Source organism: Silene latifolia, chromosome 4 (assembly GCF_048544455.1).
Source record: "Silene latifolia isolate original U9 population chromosome 4, ASM4854445v1, whole genome shotgun sequence".
NCBI lineage: Eukaryota > Viridiplantae > Streptophyta > Magnoliopsida > Caryophyllales > Caryophyllaceae > Silene > Silene latifolia.
The window spans coordinates 21,535,108-21,551,751 of record NC_133529.1 but is presented as its reverse complement, the minus strand read 5'-3'; the positions used below and the strand labels follow the sequence as shown (position 1 = coordinate 21,551,751).

The window sequence follows — 16,644 nt, the reverse complement described above, 5'->3', positions numbered from 1 at the left end:
CTTTTCCTCGACAACAAAACCCATCCACAACCCCATCACCTACACCTAACCCAGAACCACCAAACCCTCACCCAACACCTCTCGCCACTATTCCACCAACCACGGTCCCATCTGACGACGTTCCAATCTCCACCATGGTTGGGCGTCGAACCCGAGGAGGTCGCAAAAAGAATACAGTTGTTCCTAGCTCCTCCGTCGAAACTGTGAATGTGGATGTTGATGAGAGTGAAGAAACTCTGGTTAGTACAACTAAGAATCCGTCTATGTCTGCCGATCCCACTCCGACTCCGGCAAAGAAAGCTAACAAAAGAAAAGAGAAAGCTACTTCATCGCAATTACCCCCTATTTCTGAAAGTGTCGAACAAAGTGACATTGAAACCCCCACAATCAATCATCCTGTTGAACTGTCCCTTGAACCTTCTTCCAAAAAATCGAAACCTTCAAAGAAAAAATTGGTATACCTATCTCCTTCTGATTCCGTATCCCTGATTTCCAAATGGGACATGTCTAGTGTTTGGCAACAACTCGAAAACCTGGATCTCCCCACTTCCATCTACAAAAATTGTGAAAAATTGATGAACCCCAAAGCCATTCACTCCCCTCGAGTTTATCATCAGTCTTGGTACGAATCTCCTACGTTTCATCCCGTCAGAGATATGATTGCTGCTCAAGGTTGGGAAAACCTTCTTGAAATTCATGAACCCGTGTTTGTAAGTGAAGTGGTTCAGTTTTTCGCGACTGTGCATGTGGACAAGTCCGGTGACTTCCTCACGGCTAAGGTAAATGGTAAACCCCTTAAACTCCTTCAATCTGATTTTGCCAATGCTTTAAAAATTCCACCCGGAGGTTATGACAACCTCCTAGCCGAGTCTTGGGTGCACTTACCATATGCATCTCCTCTGTCAGTCGCAAAATTCGTGTTTCCCAAAGCCGTCACCTGTGGACCCGTAAGTAACACCACTATACCCCCTTCCCTTCGTCTTATCTTCAACATCATGTGTCGCTCCATTTACCCTTCGGGTGATCGGGGCAAATTATCCATAGCTCAACAATACCTTATCTATCACATAGCCACTCACAAAAAGGTCAATTTAATTGGGCTCATGTTCAAACGCTTTGCCCTTATCTCGGCTAAACTCCGAAAACCCTCAAAAAGTGTCCTCCATCTTCCCTATGGTATGTGGTTGTCGGTGGTGCTCAAGGCACAATGAGTCCTTATTAGCTCGAGTGTGGGATCTTTGGATATGTGTGACACGATGAGTGATGGTCAAATGGGAAAAATGTTGATTAAGGTTGAAAATGATGAACTTATCTCGGTGAAAATCAAAACGGATCCGGAGGGTGGGTCTACTAGTCATGTTGGTACGGGTAGCTTGAGTGAAGTTTTTCAAGCTATTGCGGATTTGAGTGCTTGGGTGAAGCAAGATGCGCTTCAAAAAGATGCGGCTATCTCGGCTCTAGCCTCCACCGTGGGCTTAATTCGTGGAGACGTGGATATCTGTAATACTACGGTTTTATGAGTCTCTGGGTACTCTATCGAGTAGGCCTTACTCTGTCGAGTAAGGGTGAGCCGCGTTTTTAAAATAGTTTCTGACCTGTTGGGTACTCGATCGAGTAACGTTGATACTCGATCGAGTAAGGGGGCACTCGATCGAGTACCTAAGCTACTCGATCGAGTAGCCGGTTTACGGAGGATGATTTCTCGGGTTTTGTTAATAATGCGATTAAGTATATAATTACTTCCGTCACTTTTCTTTAAACATTTTTACAACCTACTTACTTTCAAAAGAGAAATCAAACTACGTTCTTCGCATCAATCGCATTGTTGGCAAATCCCGGAGCGTGGAAGGTCGGATTTTACCTTCTTTATACCGTTGTGATCCTTGCGTCGAGGGTAAGATCTACGTACCGTTTTTATAGTATTTAGTCAAAGTTGGTTAAACCCTAATATTGGGATTTGGGGGTTTTGTTGTATTTTGTGATTGGTAGTGATTATATGTTTGTATGTTAGGAGGAGGATTCGTAGAAGAAGCCTTTTGATATCAGTTGTGAGACCGTCTGATTGTGTTGCTTTCTAGGTAGGGTTTCCCTACTCAGTATTAGTCCCATACTGCATTGTTGGTGTTGTGTGATTGTTGATTGTTATCGTATTCGTATTGAGACGGTTGTTGATTGATTGTTGTTTGATAGTTGTGATTGTTTGTCTCTGGTTCTCGAGATGCGTTCTCGGTTGAGTGGAGTCACTTGCGGGAGTGGCTTCACGCCCTAGTTTCGCCCTCCGTGGAACCCGCCACGGGAGGGGATGTGCACATTAATGGGACAGGGTTATCGCTCGGTATGATAAGCGGGGCTTAGGTGGGAACGGCTGCGGTCCCCCACTGGCAGGGCTGGTCTAGTGGACAGTCGGTGACGGAGATTGATTAGAGTGGGTGTGATTGTGTCTGTAACCGTTTGAGCTTCTTGTTTACTGTGTTGTTGGTTATATAAATTGTGTGATTAGTACTGACCCCGTTTAATGTTTTAAAAACCGTGGTGATCCATTCGGGGGTGGTGAGCAGTTATTGAGCAGGTATGATATAACGCGTATGGGATAGCTGGGATGAGTCATCACGTGGCAGTTAGAGGTCTTCCACTGTGTCAGACGACGTTTTATAGCTTTGATAGTTTTAGCAGTAGACCGTCTAAGAATCTTGTATTTCAGTTTTGGTTTTTGGTTTTGATCACGTAATCACTTTAAACTATTTCGTTATTTAAATTATGTTTCTTCATTGTCATTTGATTATCATTGCCTCGGGTAACCGAGATAATAGCACTTCCATCCCTTGAGTGGTCCTGGTAAGGCACTTGGACTATGGGGGTGTTAAAAAATGGTATCAGAGCGACGATCCTGAAACCTGTAACCAATGAATCCAATGAATATGGGGAGTCAAACAAAATGAACCCGGGGTGGAAGTTGTAGGAGCTAATGCAAAGACTTGGGAGACGTCCTAAAGTCGCGAACTCGCCCTACAATTTTGAACCGATCACCATGGGATATGAGTCGGGATCGCTATGTGTTTATTTTGTGAATTGTGTACCAATATAGTGATGTGTGGTATGAATAAGTGTGATTTTGTATGTTGTTGGTTGAAAGCATGTTGGATGATAGTTGGTTTACCATGTTGATTGGAATAGTTGGAAAGGTATGTGAGAATGACGAATGATGTGGTGGAAAAAAGGAAGTAGTTCATATGTGATAATATGTGATGAGTAATGATGTTGCAGGATGAATGGTTTATAATGTGTATATACTAGTAACTTGTGATTAGGGGATTTGATATGATTTTACATAATTCGGTTTGCGTAAAGTTAGATAATAAGTTCATATAATTGTCTACTGTGGTATCATATGCACTTGTAAATGAAGAATGTGGTTAAAATAGATGAACTGATTGGAAAAGATGGAGTGTCAATTGCATGAGAATATGGATTTTGTGAATATGAATATGTTTAGATAACGAAGTGGAGTTGTAATATTGTTGTGTTAGTAACATGAAAATAGGATTTGTAATTGTATGAGTATGTTTTGTTTTACGAAAAGTCATAAAATTAAAGCATGCGGTTAGTACATGATTAATGAGTTAAATAATATATGTGCATGATGGATGTTGTTGGTTGACTTTTGAAGATAGTAACATGTAATTAGCAATACTGGTTTTATGAGTACTGAGTTGTTTTTGTCTACCTTGTTGTTGTTTAAGTCGTTTGGAAGTAAAAATCAAGTAGATGTGTTTTTCGATTATAAAGAGGTCGTCTTTAAACTGTTATAACTTGAGATGTATAAATGATTTTAATGTGATTCCAATTGGAGGTGATAGCTTGTTGTTTTACGGTTCTAACGATAGGTCACGCGCCCAAAATGACCAAGAAATGAGTGAGTTATGACTGTTTTACGAAAACTGGATAATGCTGAGAATTGCGTAGGGTACTCGATCGAGTAGCCTTGGTACTCGATCGAGTAGGCGGAACTCGATCGAGTACGTTAGTTACTCGATCGAGTAGCCCTGGTGATTTGTTTTACGTGCTTCTGACCTTCACCTACTCGATCGAGTAAGTCCCTTACTCGATCGAGTGGCCTGTACTCGATCTAGTGACCCCTGTTTTGGGTCATATGCTTATCTTTTGACTTCGTTGCATATCATGTTCAATTCAAAGGTGTTATCTTGCTTCTTTATGTATTGATTTATATGTATGTTGATCCTGATGCGTAAGTTACCCAATCTTATGATGTAAGGAGTGACACCTGAGGTGAGTATGAGTTCGGTGGGAGGACATGAGTTATATGTGGTTTTGATAGATAGTGGAAAAAGAAAAGGAAGATCGTTATGGCTTAATTGAGACATAGAGCATGTTTTCTGAGATGAGATGAGTGATATGATTGTGCGTTGAGTAACGTAAAAGCAAGTGAATATGGGCAAGGGATGATGTGAGTCTAAGGAACGTGAGAATAAAAAGATTCAAAGTAAGGATGTGGACAGTGGCAGCTTGAGATGTGTAAAGAATTATGGAGGGAGATGGTTGGGAGTCGTGTGGGTTAAGGATATATGTAGTGAAAGTTCGTTTTAAAGAGGTAGAGAAGAGTGGTATACAGTGAACGTTGATTTTATGGATAGATTAGTGGCAAGTGTGAGTAATAGCATAATAAGAGAAGGCCCATGGTAAGAAAGAGTGAGGTGATATCGATATAAAATAATGAGATTTGAGTTTTGGAGCGATGAGAAGGTAATTGGAGCACTAAAGGGTTAGGTAGAAGTAATAAGGAGTTGAGATATTAAATGGAATTGTTGAGTATAAAGAGAAAAGAAGGATAAAAGTAAGCTGAGAAAAATGTTGACCAGAGTTATGTGATATAGAAGTAAGGAAGCGTCGAGATTTATGATATTATCATGAGGATATTAGTTAAGGGTTATATAGGAATTTCAGGACAACATGATTAATCATGAGTTTCGAGGAATTAAGGGAGTATGAAGTTGGTGGGGTATTTGCACGATACGAGATTTTGGTGGAGAGTTAGATGATGATACAATTAAGGATAGTATTGGGAAGAATGTTGAGGTAATTGTGTTGATGGATTCGATGTTCGTTGTTTGGGATGTTAACCAAAGATAGAAAGAAATCGCGATATTTAGAGATGAGTGTAAGAGGTTTGATGTCCGGACAGCGGTAGTGTTATGGTTTGTGACTAGTGGTTAAGGGTGGTGGTATATTAGAAAGGTAGCCATTCTAATGAGGTTGATTTTGTAGAGACCAGATTGATATGTATGGTTGTGAGAAAGTATAAGATGTGGTTATATGAGGCGGTTGTTAGTAGTTGAGTATTAATGGTATGGTTACAATTGGCAGGGGGTGATGGATATGCGAATGGGAGAATATGTTATGAGGCGTATACGAGTTAAGCTCGGGTGAGGGGTAACTTTTATCAGGTGGTAACTTACGTGATCAGGATTGACTGGTTGTATGTGATTACGGGTCTGTGATATATATATATAAATGTTTGTGTGAGGTTTTGACCTCACAAGACGTGATATGGTGTGGTTATCATAAAGTTGTTAGTTGAATGTTCTGTAATGCATGTTGGGTACGCTAATCTAATTGATTGATGATTAAAAAGGTAATAAATTGAGTGATCTGGCATGACTGGTTATACTTGTATGTATTCATGATACATGTCAACCTGTGATATGGTAAGGGGATGATATTCGTGAGGTTATTACCTGTTTAATTCATAAAATATATTGCGTTGTGATTTAGTAAAGTGGATTTGAGTAAGTTTTTTTTTCTTTTCTGAGAAGTTATTCTGAGTCAGTTTTTATGGGAATTGTATGCAGTTGTGATGTCTATCGATGTGGTTGTTGTGCCTTGGGTGGTGATCCGGGCACGGTACATAGTGTTGTGATGCGGGTATTTTCGCACTGAGGTGTGGCTGTTGGTGGCGGTGTTGCGATGCCGTCACCGGTTGTGGTGGAGTAGGCGGGATGATTATGATACGAGTTTTCAAAAGTACATACCAGTCATACATAGATTGTTGTTTTGTTTGATGTTGCTTCCTGTGAGTTTCAGTTTGTACAGATAGACAGTTGTTTTGTTATTGATGTTTCTTACCAGTTAAGTTTGGGAATCAGGGTAGAGTATGATATGAAATAGAGTTGTATATGTTTTCGTTGTTTTCATGGTATAGTGATATTCTGTTGATGAGACACGGTTGCGAGAGGTTGTTACAGTAATTTTGATCTTGTTCTAGATAAGGCTTTAGTGGATATGGTAATGGCAAGTGATTAAGTAAAACATGTGTGGTAATGACCGAAAGATGCGGGTGGTTCATAATCCTTTGTTGAGACAGTGAGTGTAGGGTGTTGGGGGAATTAGTGTCATGTTAAGTTGTGTATGAGTTTTGCGGTAATGAAAGAAAGAACTTGAGGATCTAGTGTGAGTATACGTACCGAGTGTGGATCGTGAGTTATGCTTTTGGGAGATAGGTGCTTTACATAGAGAGGTATGTTGTTTTGCAGTAATAATGGAGAGTTAGTATGGTGATTTTGCTACGAGTCTTATGGTATAGGTTAGGTGGTGTGCCGAATGAGTTGAGGTATGAGAAATGTTTAAGTAAGAGAGCCTTGGATATATGCATGGCGAGTGTTTAGATTATAGGTGGTTATCTTTGACATGCGGTGGTGATGAGGATAATGAGACGATATATCTCGGATTTAGTATTAGTGAGTTACGAGGACGTAACATTTATCTTAAGAGGAATAGGATGCGATAAAAGAGATTTTGATGGTTGTGCATATGGTGGTATATTCGCAGTAGAGTGTTGGTGTAGCATAAAGAAGGAAGTTGAATATTTTGTGATTGATGTTGTTAAAAGGCCATGGTCGAGCTTGTAGTAGTGTGATGTTTAGGAGTGTGAGAATATTTCACTAGTGTTGACAGTTGGATGATGAGGTTATGAGTGTGAGTAAACTTCGAGGACGAAGTTCCTTTTAAGGGTGGTAGAATGTAACATTCCGTTTGATGTCTATGAGTGTCTTGATATTGGATTTGATAGTGGATGATATTATGGAGCTAGCAGCGTTAGAGGATGGTAGTTGGTCATGTATGGAGTTGGTGTCGTGAGAGATATATATGTGGTAGATACGATATCGTGAGTCATGTTGTGGAAGTAAACATAGTTGGTGGAGTGGGTGTTAAGAGTTCATGTTTTATGTTTGGTCGAGTTCTTGAGTTCTTAGTATGTTGTTGTGTCTTGGTCGAGTTAGTATGGTTGTTTTTAGGTATGGGTTGAACTTCGGGGACGAAGTTCTTTTTAAGGAGGGAAGACTGTAATACTACGGTTTTATGAGTCTCTGGGTACTCTATCGAGTAGGCCTTACTCTGTCGAGTAAGGGTGAATCGCGTTTTTAAAATAATTTCTGACCTGTTGGGTACTCGATCGAGTAACGTTGATACTCGATCGAGTAAGGGGGCACTCGATCGAGTACCTAAGCTACTCGATCGAGTAGCCGGTTTACGGGGGTTGATTTCTCGGGTTTTGTTAATAATGCGATTAAGTATATAATTACTTCCGACACTTTTTTTTAAACACTTTTACAACCTAATTACTTTCAAAAGAGAAATCAAACTACGTTCTTCGCATCAATCGCATTGTTGGCAAATCCCGGAGCGTGGAAGGTCGGATTTTACCTTCTTTATACCGTTGTGATCCTTGCGTCGAGGGTAAGATCTACGTACCATTTTTATAGTATTTAGTCAAAGTTGGTTAAACCCTAATATTGGGATTTGGGGGTTTTGTTGTATTTTGTGATTGGTAGTGATTATATGTTTGTATGTTAGGAGGAGGATTCGTAGAAGAAGCCTTTTGATATCGTTTGTGAGACCGTCTCGATTGTGTTGCTTTCGGGTAGGGTTTCCCTACTCGTATTAGTCCCATAATGCATTGTTGGTGTTGTGTGATTGTTGATTGTTATCGTATTCGTATTGAGACGGTTGTTGATTGATTGTTGTTTGATAGTTGTGATTGTTTGTCTCTGGTTCTCGAGATGCGTTCTCGGCTGAGTGGAGTCACTTGCGGGAGTGGCTTCACGCCCTAGTTTCGCCCTCCGTGGAACCCGCCACGGGAGGGGATGTGCACATTAATGGGACAGAGTTATCGCTCGGTATGATGAGCGGGGCTTAGGTGGGAACGGCTGCGGTCCCCCATGGCGCGGTGGTTGGTCCGGTGGACGATCGGTGACGGAGATTGATTGGAGTGGGTGTGATTGTGTGTGTGACCGTTTGAGTGCTTGTTTCTTGTGTTGTTGGTTATATAAATTGTGTGATTAGTCGACCCCGTTTAATGTTTTAAAACTGTGGTGATCCATTCGGGGTGGTGAGCGATTATTGAGCGGTATGATATGACGCGTATGGGATAGCCAGGATGAGTCATCACGTGGCGTTAGAAGTCTTCATTGTGTCGACGACGTTTTATAGCTTTGATAGTTTTAGCGAAGAGACCGTCCGAGAATCTTGTATTTCAGTTTTGGTTTTTGGTTTTGATCACGTAATCACTTTAAACTATTTCGTTATTTAAATTATGTTTCTTCATTGTCATTTGATTATCATTGCCTCGGGTAACCGAGATGGTAGCACTTTCATCCCTTGAGTGGTCCTGGTAAGGCACTTGGAGTATGAGGGTGTTACAATATCATTTCCACTCTTGTCTCAACCAAGGAGCACGGTGACGATGGTGTAGCTGACCCGTTGGACGAGGATCCCTTGGGTGAAGAGTCGGATGGTGATCAAGCCTCCTCCCCGTAAACAAACCCCCGTTCCCATATCACCCTTGTTTTGTCCCACCTTGTTGCGCCCTTTTTAAACTTTTTTTACTCTTGATATTTTGCTTGGTGGTGTAAGTTAAACTATTTTTAGCCGTGGTGAACTATGGTTAAACTATGTTAAACCGTATGTTTGTGTTAACCTTGTTATCTTGTCACGTCTATATGTGTCTTTTTGTGTTTTCTTATGTGTGTTTAATCTTGAATACTTTTAACATCCATGCCCTTTTTGATGATGTCAAGAGGGGGAAAAGGTAAACTCATGCTCTTACTCTCTTTGCATATTGGTTAACTCATAACTAGGCCTAACCTTCACAACTTTTACTCTTGTTTTGGGGCAATGTAAACTTGTCATGGTAAGTATGATCTAAGTTCTTGCTCTAAAAGGTAATATAATCCGTTCTCTCATATGATCTTGCTTGTTTAAAAATCTTGAATTAAGGTGTATACATTGCTTACATTCGTTTTAGGGCTTGTCATCATCAAAGGGGGAATTTGTTGGGTTCCTTTGATTGATGATAACATGCCCATTTGATGTGTGCTTTCTTAGTTTACTTTTTCAGGATTTATGGTTAAATCAAGCTTGGATTAAGAAGTGTTGAGTTGTTGATCATCCAATTGTATTGAGTCCTAGGCGTCATTCAATGTACAAGTTAGAAAGTAAAGTATTTTATAGTAATAGAAACAGTCAAGACCACTGTTACTTTTACAAGTAACAGCAGCCTGGACTGTTGCCTCAATTCGTAACACTTGAACGCTTTCTTATCTTTCAAAAGCCATTTACGTGTCTTACATTTTGAAAGATAACTTTCAGATTTTTACAAGGATTTGGCCTTCTAGAAAAAGTGGTTTGAATAATTATCATTTCAAAATATTTCCTCTTTGTGCAAATTTGACCCTTTGGTCTTTCATAAAACAAGAAATGCTTTTTGCCATATTTGTGTAAAGTTGTCATCATATGACTTGTTTTTCCTTCTTTGTTTTCTGAATTTGCATGATCTCTTATGGATAATTTCAAACACCCTTTCTCTCTTTTGCCTTTTGAATAAGAACCTTCTTTGGTGCAAGTTTGGGAAGTTGTTGAGACTCATCACATGTGATGGTCTTTGACCCTCAAAACCCTAACAACTCCCTAGCTCATCCTCTCTATAAAAGGCGTGCCTCTTCCTCTCATTTTCTTAAGACTTTTCTGAGATTTAATCTAAGTTTGCAAATTGTTTTTTAAAGCTTAAAAACCGAGTCATAACTTTGCAAAGCTTTTATGGCTACTGTTACTTTAATATACTAGACTCTCTCACTTATGAATTGTTGATCTTGTAAAGTTGTCCACCTCAATTCTTTTTAAGAATAAGTTAGTGGAAGCTTGATCCTTATAACATTCTTAGTGTGTGTGTAGAGTTTAGGACGGAGTAGTCTTCAACTCTTTCGCAACCGGAGTAGGTTGCGAGTTGGCTTGTTCTAAGAACGGAGTAGTTCTTGAACTTGTGTCACAACCGGAGTAGGTTGTTGTCTTTTTATTGTACGGGTTTTTAGTAGTCGGAGTAGATCACTAAAATAAATCAATAAAAAGTAGATTGGACGTAGGCACTTGAGTTTCTTGCCGAACCAATTCAAAAATCTCGTGTTTAATCTTCTTTGTTTTATTCCGCTGCTATTTATCTTCTTTGCTTTGCTATGCTTATCTTTCGAAGTAACAGTTCCAAATACTGTCACATTCAGTCTGCAATCTGTACTCCATAAACTAAGACAAATAGCTACAGTCAGAACGGTTGTTACTTTCATACTTCAGCAAACATTCATTTTAATACTCGTTTAATCTTGCAATATTATTCGAAGTATTCTCTCATCTCTTTTGTTCTTACAACTCACTTTAATTAATAAAGTTAAAGTTAAAATTTTTAGATAGTACCTAATTCACCCCCTCCCCCTCTTAGGTACTCGAATCCATAAACTCAACAAAAATTATAAACGAGCCCAAACGAGCTTCCGAGCCGAGCCTTGCTCAGCTCGGGCTCGGCTTGGCTCGTATTAAGCCATGCTCGGCTCGAGCTCGAGCTCGAGCTCGTTTTGGCCAAGCACGAGCCGAGCTTTGACCGAACCGATTCCGAGGGCTCAACGAGCCGGCTCATATCATTGACAGCCCTAGCTGCGCGTCGTGGAAGGGTCGCAGTACCTGCTGCTCCTCTTTCTGGGCTTATTTTTCTCTAGTTTCTAGAATCTTTCCGGATTTCTTTCCTAATCCGACTTTTACCTAAATCCCTTGTCAACTCATTAGTAGAGGCCGCTATCGAGGCGGGCGGCATTAGGTGCTCAAATAAAGAGCTTCCTAATACGTACCAACACCCTTTACTCAAGATCTTTATGAACATCCATGTTCATTGGCATCACGAGAGTCATTCTAGACATAGAATGCTAAGGGCAACGAATTTCTTAGTGTTCATGTCACTACTTTGTGTTTGACATAACATGAAATATTCGAACGGTTCCAATTTTCCATAAAAATTGGTGGCGACTCCACAAATGCAGTCTTGTCAAACCTTTCACCGGTTCAATGTCTTACAAATTGGTAACGGCCCATGACGTGCTTTGTTCACCAAAGTTCCGTGGGAGAAGTGTCGCCGCCTCAAACACAAAACGCGCGGGTGACCTGTTTCCACAAGGTTAGTTAATTTTAAAAAAAAAAATATAAAAATCCTTAATAGTATTGGTTATCTTTCGGTCTTTATCGCTTTGACTTTCGTTAATGTTGAGTAGTATCTCGAGTCAATGTCGGGTTATCTTTCGGTTCGGGGTAGCTTTCAAATAAGCTTTCGTGTCAATTTCTGGTTATCTATCAGGTCCAATAAGTTGTTGGGTCGAGTTGGGGTAGAGGCATGCATCAGGTCAATTCAGGTTACGAGTCATCTTGGTTAGGTTTGGTTTGGTTTCATGTCTACCTTAACCAGGTTTGTCGGGTTACGGTTCATCGTTGGGTCGGGTCTGGTCGGTTGCAACTTGCAATACTACTACAGTCTTAGGTCCCGTCAAGTGAGGTTTGCTCGCGGTCGGGTTGCTCTGGTCAGACTTGCCAGCTCTATTTTGTATATACCCTCGGTAATACCTCGGTTGATTAATATAAAACCTACGAGAAAATTGATAAATTTAATATAGTTTTGAAAAGGATGAACCTTGGAAAAAAAGATTATACGTCTAATGTCCTATCTCATAGTGACAAACCTAAACCTTGTGATTTTTGGTCCAAAAAAGGACGAAACATGACATAGTATATGATCGATTGATCCTCTTCCATGTTTCCCAAGGAGGTGCAATTTAAATAAAGTGTTGATGTACACAACAACCTCAACCCAACACAAAGATTAACTGCCTATCTGCCTTCGTATGATCCGAAATTCCTAAATAATGCAAATCAAATGTAGTAGAAGAAATATATCACAAATTCACAATACACACACATATACGCACGATCAAGTATATGATATAATAATAATATTGATTTGAAAGGGCGACCAAGATCATCATCACCTATCAATCCATCACCATTCTCCTCCTTACTCATTGGTAATATCATGTAGATCAGCACTTCGTTTCAATCATTTGTTTATCGTTTTTCCTCGTGTGTATATCATACATGCCATCAATGTTAACATGTTATCAATCTTATCATCATATTACTTTTTACGTAGCTATAATTGTAGGCATAATAAGATGATCTCAAGATCTATGATTTTATTTGCATTCAATTGTTCCTATGAAATGTTTGTTTATTACTTTATCATTGTAATGATTGGAATGTAATTAATGAAGCTCATATTTTTGAAATATTCATAATCATATTTTCCATGTTGAATTGGTTCGTGTCGTCCCATGTACATAAATGGGTTGATGAAAAGCTCAACCCCAACACGCTGATTTTGTGTCGGGTTCATGTCTGTCTAGATTTGTAAATATATACTCCGTAATCATTAGATCACGTAATTTTACAGGTAAAGCATGGCGACAAAGGGAAACTCAGGGGATAACAAAACAAGGAGCCCTCTATCAATCTTTATAGTATTGGGAGTATGCTGCTTCTTCTATGCATTGGGTTTATGGCAGCGAAGCGGGTTTGGTAAAGGCGATAGCATTGCATTGCAAATCACCAAGCAAACCGACTGTACTATCTTATCTGATCTCAACTTCGAAACACATGATGGCGAAATTGCCTCCAGTAGTGAACTCAAAGCCCAACTTCAGAAATTCGAGCCATGTCCTGACCGGTTCACTGACTACACCCCTTGTCAAGACCAGGCTAGAGCCATGACATTTCCTCGAGAAAACATGATTTATCGAGAAAGACATTGTCCTCCGCAGGAAGAAAAACTGAGGTGTCTGATTCCAGCACCTAAGGGGTATGTAACCCCTTTTTCTTGGCCTCAGAGCCGGGATTATGTTCCTTTTGCTAATGCGCCTTATAAAAGTTTAACAATCGAGAAAGCTATCCAAAATTGGATTCAGTATGAGGGAGATGTGTTTAGGTTCCCTGGTGGTGGAACTCAGTTTCCTCAGGGTGCTGATGCTTATATTGACGATCTGGCCTCGGTTATTCCTATGGATAATGGCTTGATTAGAACTGCTCTCGACACTGGTTGTGGGGTTAGTCCGATTTACATTCCTTATTTTACATGTAGTCTGAGTTGTTACATTGTTCCTAGTCGCTCATTTCTTCCTTCTTTCCTTTTCTGTGGTAGTCGGATTTTCTTCCCCCTTTCCTTTTTTGGAAGCTTTTGTCTGGTCAAAATTCATTTTCATGTGGGATAGAGTGTTTTGTGTGGTCCAAATCAGTAGTTAGTTTGTCTTAGGCAAGAATTGTTGGATTTGTGTGATGTGTGCAGGTTGCAAGTTGGGGAGCATATTTGTTTAAGAAAAATGTATTAGCTATGTCATTTGCACCAAGAGACTCACATGAAGCACAAGTTCAATTTGCTCTCGAGAGAGGAGTGCCTGCTGTTATCGGTGTTCTTGGAACAATAAAGCTCCCTTATGCTCCTAGATCATTTGATATGGCTCACTGTTCTAGATGCCTGATTCCTTGGGGTGCAAACGGTGAGTGATTTCGAATAGTTGAACTCGTCAGCATTAAAACAGCTAACGTAGATGTCAAAATTATGTACTGTTTGTATAGGTGGAATATATATGATGGAAGTGGATAGAGTGCTGAGACCAGGGGGTTACTGGGTACTCTCCGGTCCACCCATCAACTGGGAAAACAACTACAGATCATGGGAACGTCCCAAGGAAGAGCTCGAGGAAGAACAAAGGAAAATTGAAGAGACTGCTGAACTTCTATGCTGGGAGAAGAAATCTCAAAAGGGTGAGATTGCTATTTGGAGAAAACGAGAGAACTGTAAGGAACGCGTCTCTCGTGCCACCATTTGTGAATCTCAGTATGCTACTGATGTCTGGTATATCACCCGTCTTGACCTTAACTTGAAATGACCCGTTTTCCACGGATACCTTTCACCTGTTTGTGATGCTCAACAGGTATAAGAAAATGGAAGCATGTATAACTCCTTATCCCGATACAAGTTCTTCAGATGCAGCTGCCGGAGGAGACTGGAAGCCATATCCAGAAAGGCTTAATGCAGTTCCTGATAGGATCGAGAGTGGATCAGTTCCCGGTGTCTCCACTGAATCATACCAAGAAGATATCAAAGAATGGTCTAAGCATGTAAGTTCTTACAGAAGGGTTAACAAATTGATTGATACAGGAAGATACCGAAACATCATGGACATGAATGCTGGTCTAGGAAGTTTTGCTGCAGTACTTGATTCACCTCAATTATGGGTTATGAATGTTGTGCCTACTATAGCAGAAACGGATACATTAGGCGTCATTTTTGAACGCGGACTGATTGGCATATATCATGATTGGTAAAGTGTTTTTGCTACTGGTTTTTCCTTGATTTAACTGTATCATGCATGATTCAGGATCCTAAGTTAGCAATGTGGTTCCGAACTGATGTCTACAGGTGTGAAGCCTTTTCGACATATCCTCGGACATATGACCTGATTCATGCTTATGGAGTGTTCAGTCTCTATAAGAACAAGTAAGATTTATGTCTTACTCATATTGACCTGACTCGTATACTGACCCGACTTAGATGAATTAGCACAAGGTTGAAATAGCTTAACTCGAGGTTTCAAGTTCGAGACCTTTTGAATGCAACAATAATAAAGTTGAGGGGACCCTTTTTTTTTGTATATTTGTAGGTGTAATCCAGAAGACATTCTGTTGGAAATGGATCGGATCCTGCGACCCGAGGGAGCAGTGATATTCAGGGATCAAGTTGATGTATTGATGAAGGTAAAGCGACTAGCCGGTGGAATGAGGTGGAAAACCCGAATGGTAGACCACGAAGACGGACCTCTCCTAAGGGAGAAAGTCTTGTTTGCTGTCAAACAATATTGGGTAGCTGGTGAAAACAACTCTACCTCATCTTCTTAAATAACTCAGCAAGAATATAAGATACTATATAATCCTTTTTGTCAAAAACATTTTTTTTGGATGACGAGGGAATCCGCACTTGTTCCCTCAGTTAGACACGATATTCATTTCTGACCGTTAAATTAGGTTATCCTTGTGCAAAATAAGACATTGATATTTAGTCATTCAGAGTTTGTAGGTAAATGTTAAGGTGCCTTGATGCCTTATATATGGTCAGTATTGCTGCCATTTGTTTGTTAATCATTCATGCCTCATTTTGTTTTCTCTGATTTAAACTCAAATAAGTAGTCATTTGATGTAATAGCTTTACTTTAAAAAAACTCTTCTATTTAATTGTTCATTCAATTAGTCTAATTAAGATATATTAAAATTGTCACCAACTTGTCACTTTAATACTTTATGTGATGCCATTGATCAAGTTAGACACGATAAATAATACCGTAAAAATATCGATTATCTTACATCAACTGGAAGCACTACCATTGTCAAATCAGCTAAATACCGAACACAATATTGTCTTGCACCAAACACTCCAACCAACACCATCACGATCTCAAATAAGCTGTAAGTTAGACACTATTATCTTACTACAACTCCAACCACTATCATTTCACGATCTACAGTACACAACGCAACCACTACTTTTGAGGTGATAGGACTATATCGTTACCATCCTTCCACATATATGTTATTCCCCCAATAATGTGTCTAAGATTTTGTTTCACCTTTTGGTATTGGCCATGATCAAAGGCAAACACATCACTGTTAATAATATATACGAGTATTATTTTTAATAAAACTTCATTAATTTTACTACACAATTTTAATCGATGAATTCGATTCTAAACCAAAACAAGAATTTTATTTTTGAACTCCAATCAATCAATCAATCAATCTTTTTCGAGCGATTACAGAGAGTCCAGTTTTTTCGAATTACCTAATTATTTTTTAAAAGGATTTTAATTGAATGAATAAATAAAACTTAAGCTACATAGATAGAAAATCAAGAGTTTGAGTCAACTTCTAAATTTTATTTACGTAGCAATAGAGTTCTTATCCATACACTTATAAAAGTTTGGAGTTGTAACACTGTAGCTATGAATAGTTGCCTCAAAATCTCAGCCCTTAATTCCTAACACATCTCATCCCTCCATTCTTCCTTACCTTTCTTCTACACCACTAACCAACCTGTCTTCTACACCACTCACTCACTTTCTCTGGATAATTCACTCACCTTTCTTCTACACTACTAACTACACTGCTCACTCATTTTCTCTCCATAACTCACTCACCTTTCTTCTACACTACTCG

General features: G+C 39.6%; 1 protein-coding gene across 1 annotated transcript; it reads left to right on the top strand.

The window, feature by feature from the left end:
- The first annotated feature begins 12,061 nt into the window (after positions 1 to 12,061).
- On the top strand, positions 12,062 to 15,576 carry LOC141653214 (putative methyltransferase PMT2). Its single transcript, XM_074460904.1, has 7 exons — positions 12,062 to 12,407; positions 12,833 to 13,481; positions 13,721 to 13,931; positions 14,011 to 14,290; positions 14,370 to 14,759; positions 14,858 to 14,935; positions 15,099 to 15,576. The coding sequence occupies exons 2-7, from the start codon at positions 12,840 to 12,842 to the stop codon at positions 15,331 to 15,333; spliced, it is 1,836 nt and encodes a 611-aa protein (XP_074317005.1). The 5' UTR covers positions 12,062 to 12,407; positions 12,833 to 12,839; the 3' UTR covers positions 15,334 to 15,576.
- The last annotated feature ends 1,068 nt before the right edge of the window (positions 15,577 to 16,644 follow it).